At 45.6% G+C, this 5,241-nt stretch overlaps 2 protein-coding genes across 8 annotated transcripts in view; one reads left to right on the top strand and one right to left on the bottom strand.

Annotated features, from left to right (window-relative positions):
- The window catches only part of LOC116842503 (MICAL-like protein 1), a 129,499-nt gene that overhangs the window by 107,403 nt on the left and 16,855 nt on the right, over positions 1–5,241 (bottom strand). The gene's annotated exons all lie outside the window — the stretch shown is intronic.
- The window catches only part of LOC116842506 (regulator of G-protein signaling 7), a 37,361-nt gene that overhangs the window by 20,161 nt on the left and 11,959 nt on the right, over positions 1–5,241 (top strand). For 4 of the 5 annotated variants that reach the window (XM_032811823.1, XM_032811819.1, XM_032811822.1 and 1 more), the window contains 9 exons: positions 1,056–1,165; positions 1,255–1,371; positions 1,903–1,974; positions 2,129–2,329; positions 2,870–3,045; positions 3,134–3,207; positions 3,318–3,447; positions 3,535–3,756; positions 3,844–5,063. In XM_032811823.1, coding sequence (XP_032667714.1) covers positions 1,056–1,165; positions 1,255–1,371; positions 1,903–1,974; positions 2,129–2,329; positions 2,870–3,045; positions 3,134–3,207; positions 3,318–3,447; positions 3,535–3,756; positions 3,844–4,315 — 1,574 coding nt within the window. In that variant the 3' untranslated portion in view covers positions 4,316–5,063. Of the gene's footprint in view, positions 1–1,055; positions 1,166–1,254; positions 1,372–1,902; positions 1,975–2,128; positions 2,330–2,869; positions 3,046–3,133; positions 3,208–3,317; positions 3,448–3,534; positions 3,757–3,843; positions 5,064–5,241 lie in introns of those variants that run through there. The other variant, XM_032811824.1, reaches the window with a different exon arrangement.

Below are 5,241 nucleotides of genomic sequence, written 5' to 3'. Positions count from 1 at the left end.
TCTCTCTCTCTCTCTCTCTCTCTCTCTCTCTCTCTCTCTCTCTCTTTCGCTAATCCCGTCGCCTTTCTCTCGCTTTTGCCGCGACGCTTTTGCTCGCACACGCTACCCGAGGATGCTGACGAATGCTATCGATACTTTCGCTTCGCTATTCTACATGGCGCACTTCGCGTCAATATACTTTCAGCTTGGCGCTTTCGCAATATCGATCAACATATCGACACACTACAAAAACACCGCACGGAACGTCGCTTGGTCGCGAGCGCCAGCTACGCGCACCGTTCTATTGTTCCGTTAGAAAATAATGAAATAAAATAATGACAATCATTTCTCGTGTATGAAGGGAGTTCGCGAGCTGCTCACGCCGATTAGAACTTCCGCGGCTTTGCCGTTTTTTGTTTGAGAGCGCGCCCGCGATGATCCGTCCTTACAAATGAAGAACGTAAATTTCGTCGGATTACGCGGGCCCCCTGTGTGGCCGCGAGGCGAGCAAAATCCGCTGCGAGTAAATTTCGTGAGAATTAATGCCCCTCGTAATTCGGCGAGCCGGCTGGGAAAATACGCGCGGGCGGTATTTATGAATGTACCGTAGATGCATCAGCGAAGTTTATCTGCGTAATAAGTTCATCGCGAATCGAAGTCGAATTGACCATTCGCTGGAATATATAGTATTTGATCGAGGCTTCGGTATCTCTCTCCTCCCACTTTCATTCTCTCTATCCCCGTCTCTTTTTCTTTCATTCTTTTTTCTCTCTCTCATCCCTCTCCCCTTCCTTCTAGCTCTTTCTCTCTTCGAGGGGAGCTCATCTGCAGGAAACGTGATTTTTTTCCCGAGAAAAAAGATATTGATGATAAAACTATTGTTTTTATTCGCGAGCGTCGACGCATGTCGTAGCTGAAAAGATCGATGGCTGTGAACAGACTCTACTCAACAACGACACACAGATCGCGATGTGGCATCGTTTAAGAGATCCCGCACGATCCCCAAGAGCAACATTTAGAGACGCGTCGCAATGATCGTTACCCTCAAGTATGAAAATACGTTATTATGTTGACAGTAGAGGCAGTCCATATTGCTAATCAACTATGCCAGTACGGCTACTTCTTCCCGGTGAACGACTCCAAGACGCTTACTGTAAAGGACGATAGCTCTCTGTATAGGTTTCAGGTATGTTGCGTCACAAGTTAATAGTAAGACACATAAAGTTCCCGATTTTCTATGAAATTCTTTATCTCTCTCATCTAATTGATACGTAGACACCCTATTATTGGCCGTGGCAACATAGAACCCCCGACAACGTGGAGTACGCGATTTATCTGGCTAAGCGAACCCTGAGGAACAAACAACGTCACGCTCTCGAGGACTATGAGACCGTACGTAGCCTCTACATTTGCCTTATTTGCACTTTGATGGCCGCACTTATTTCAAAAAAATTTCAAATCTCGAGAGCTCGTTTAGACGGTATCTAAAGAGACGGATATCCCTCTTGTACATAAATTCGCACATCCAGTTATATGTGACTCTTACACGGAAAAAAAAGATTTGCTAATATATGGACAACTAAAATTATTAACTGCAGGAGCAAATTTTCTTGCTTTCATAGCAAAATTATTTAGTTGTGATAACTAAATAACTTTGCTATGAAAGCAAGAAAATTTGCTTCTGTAGTTAATAATTTTAGTTGTCCATATATTAGCAAATCTTTTTTTTCCGTGTATGAGTGTTATAATTATAGATTATTATTATCGTAAAATACTTTACAACTCGTTGGCAGAATAAGTCACAATTTTCTACGCGACTGCGGCCGTTAAAGTGTTAAAAAAACAACAACAAAGAAACTAAAGGAAATATCTGTAAGACAATTTGGCGATTTTCTCTCTTACGAAAAATTGCATTGTCCTCAGGATGCTTTGAACAGTCTGCGCAAAAATCTGCAGAACAAGTGGGACATCATACAACTTCAAGCCGAGGAACAGGTGAATACTTATCCGCCACTATTACGGTATATCCGCATATTTGTCAACGATAACGGACCAATCACGCGCGCGCGCGCGTGCACATATGTTCCCGCGCAATTCCAATTCCGCATATTCGAGCACGTAACTCCTTGAAATGCTACTGATTGTGTGGGCTCAGGTACGGCTGTCGAAGGAGCGCAAAAAGGGGGACAAGATAGTGAGCGACTCGCAGGAACGAGCGTTTTGGAGAATCTATCGGCCACCACCCGGATGTCTCAGCAGCCTGGAAGTCGTGCCCGTACCTACTCGTTTTCGTCCTGGACTTCCACGACCTCCGTCACGCAAACGCACTCTAACCGATCTGCAACGTGAGGTGAGCCCCGAAATACGGTAACACTACACGGAAAAAATAATTTGCTGGCTGCAGCAAATTTTCTGTTGGTCCAGCAAAATCTTTTCGTTATTATATGGACAGCAAAAAGATTTGCTAAGAGTACTAATCACTATTTGCTGGATATAATTTGCTGAATTTACAAATTATTTTGCTGTAAGAACCATGATGGATTTATATAAGCAGTTGCAGTTTTGCTTCGATAGCAAATAAATTTGCTAAGAATACATTATTTTGCATCGATAGCAAATTAACATGATTCTTGAGACAAATACACTCAACAAATTTTTTCTCTCCTGACAACGAAACTATTTCTGCTCTGATAACGATTAATTGGTAAAATTAGTTACGTCAACTAAATTTTTTTGATGTCACTACGAATACGCAGTAGCAACGACGATTTTGCTAAAAGAGCAAAATTATTATTCTCCGTGTACTGTCCGCGATTATCCGTCGTATCTCGCGACGTTTTCACCGCGACATCGTCTCACGACTCAACGCGACCGCATTTTTACCGTCCAGGTGGCCCTTCTACGGAACAGTTTGATACGCACGAGGATCAAGGTCTCGACTGCGATTGAAAATTTTAAATCATACTTCGAAACGTACGTGGAATACGACCCGATGTTTGTACAGCCGAATCCTTCCAATCCATGGATCACTGACGATCACACGTTTTGGCAACTGAATAACCCCCTGTGAGTGATCCGATCGAGATTTTACGTGTCTATTCGTTTCCGCACGAAACGCGAATCTAATGATTTGTTTTCTGCCACGCGCGTCCAGAGTGGAAGTTCCTACGGAGAAGCGTGTTAAACGATGGGCGCTGTCGATGGAAGAACTAATGTCTGATCCTACAGGTACTACAACTCTAACGATCGTTAACCCGGCGTCGTCGTTAAGTCGCGTTCGCCGCAAAGCAACTCTTACGAATTTACGAACGCTTATCCTTGCGCGCTTGTGTTTGCAGGTTTACATGAGTTCACGAATTATTTAAGAAAGGAGTACAGCCACGAGAACATCAGATTTTGGGTGGCGGTTAAAGATCTCAGGCACAGCTTCCAAGCACAGATACCCGAGAAAGTCAACGAAATTTTTAGGTACGTTTTGTCCGAGCAACACATTCGTCGCGACACGAATCTCTCGCCGAAGGAAGATACTCATCTGTGACACTTTGTTGTTCACAGAGAATTCCTGGCGCCTGGGGCTCCCTGCGAAATCAACATAGACGGCAAAACGATGGAGAAGGTTCATCAAGAGATGAAGAATCCGAGCAGATTTACGTTCGATTCCGCCGCGGAGCATGTATATACCCTACTCCTGAAGAAGGACTGCTACCCTAGATTTATTCGCTCCGATCACTATCGTAATCTCTTAGCTGCCGGCGTGCAACCTCTGCAAAAGAAGAGGTACGAAAAACCGAAAGGGGAAAGCCCCGAGTTATCAAACGCACGACTTGGCGCGCCTCACACGCCCTTCTGTTTTCTCTCCCTCAGATTTTTCGTCTTCGGCGGCCAAGCCAAGAAGAAGATTTCCTCTTCGACTCCAACGTCTAGCATTTTGCAGCACGCTAATATAGGTAGTGGCGGTGGCGGTGGCGGTGGCGGCGGTGGCGGCGGCAGGCGAAGAGGAAGCGACCGCAGCCTAACCGGAAGCGCCCACGAGCTCGCCGTATGCGGGGTGCGCGACGTCGCTTCCGCGCCGCGAGTGCCGCACTCCCACAGCCAATCGAACCTCACCGACATCCCATACAGGTATGCGGGGGTTGGGGGCCCATGGGTCCCCGTGCGTTATATACATACATCTATATATATATATACATATATATTTCTGTCCTTCGGCGGGCCGGCGGGATGCTATTCTTTTGCTTTAGCATGCTGTTCGTACGCGCGGCACCGGGTTGGGCGTAGCCGCGATGATAGGCTTATTCGTGCGGTATTTTCAGGGGAGATCTACCACGACTCGTAAAGATACCTTCGAGGCCTAGTCCACGTAGTATTCAGTAAGTCACCCGATACATAACACGGTTTTCTCGATTGAATGTAGGAGCGGGTGACGGCGCGCTCGACGACGTCCGTACGCGCTCCCCGCGTTCGCTCTCTCCGCCATGTCTCGCTTTTGGAACCTCGATATATCGAAGCAGGGGCCTTATTTTTTGAACGCATAGCGAGTGCTAAGTACGCTTCCCTAATTCCAACTTTCATTTCTTTTCATACGAGCATTCATACGAACGTAACATGTTGTCTCAGCTTGAGGATCAGAAAGCATATTTAGCATTCGCTAATACGCCCAGAATATCACCTCCTACCAGAAACGAGCCACGGCGAGGTGCACGAAGAGTGAGCGACCTGACGTCGCAACGACGCTCCGTTCCACCGCGCTCTACGTTGTACGTTCGCATCCGACCTTGGCAAAACCCTTTTATTTCGGTGTGTTTGAAAACTCTCGCACTGTCAGAGAAATCGTTGCGTTTATGGAAAACTCACTGAGATGTGTGTTAAAGCAGTATATCTATATATCATCATTGGTAATTGTACTGTATGACGATCATTGCCCGTTCTCTGAACCCTTTTAAGAAATCTCTGAGTGTTTCTGAATACTATCAAGTACTGTCGTGCGTGGAGTGTCTCAAAAAATTCGCGTCAAACGTCGTAGTTTACCGAAGTATGCGCGTCTGTCTCTCTCGGACCGCAGAGAAATATGAAATTTTCCTTGACTCGGATGATATTTTGAGGCGCTCTCTGTATTTCTGCCTTGATGTCGATATTGTGTGCCGTCCGTATTAAGCTTATTACTCTTTCCTCTGTGTTTATACATGCATACATACATATATCTTATGCAACACACGTTACGTACGATACTTAAGCACACTGCAAACTCTTTTGCACAGTAAG

This window comes from Odontomachus brunneus, unplaced genomic scaffold (assembly GCF_010583005.1).
Source record: "Odontomachus brunneus isolate Ranch 3 - 2012 unplaced genomic scaffold, Obru_v1 Obru_scaffold_025, whole genome shotgun sequence".
Classification (NCBI taxonomy): Eukaryota; Metazoa; Arthropoda; class Insecta; order Hymenoptera; family Formicidae; genus Odontomachus; species Odontomachus brunneus.
This window is presented reverse-complemented; position numbering and strand designations above follow the sequence as displayed.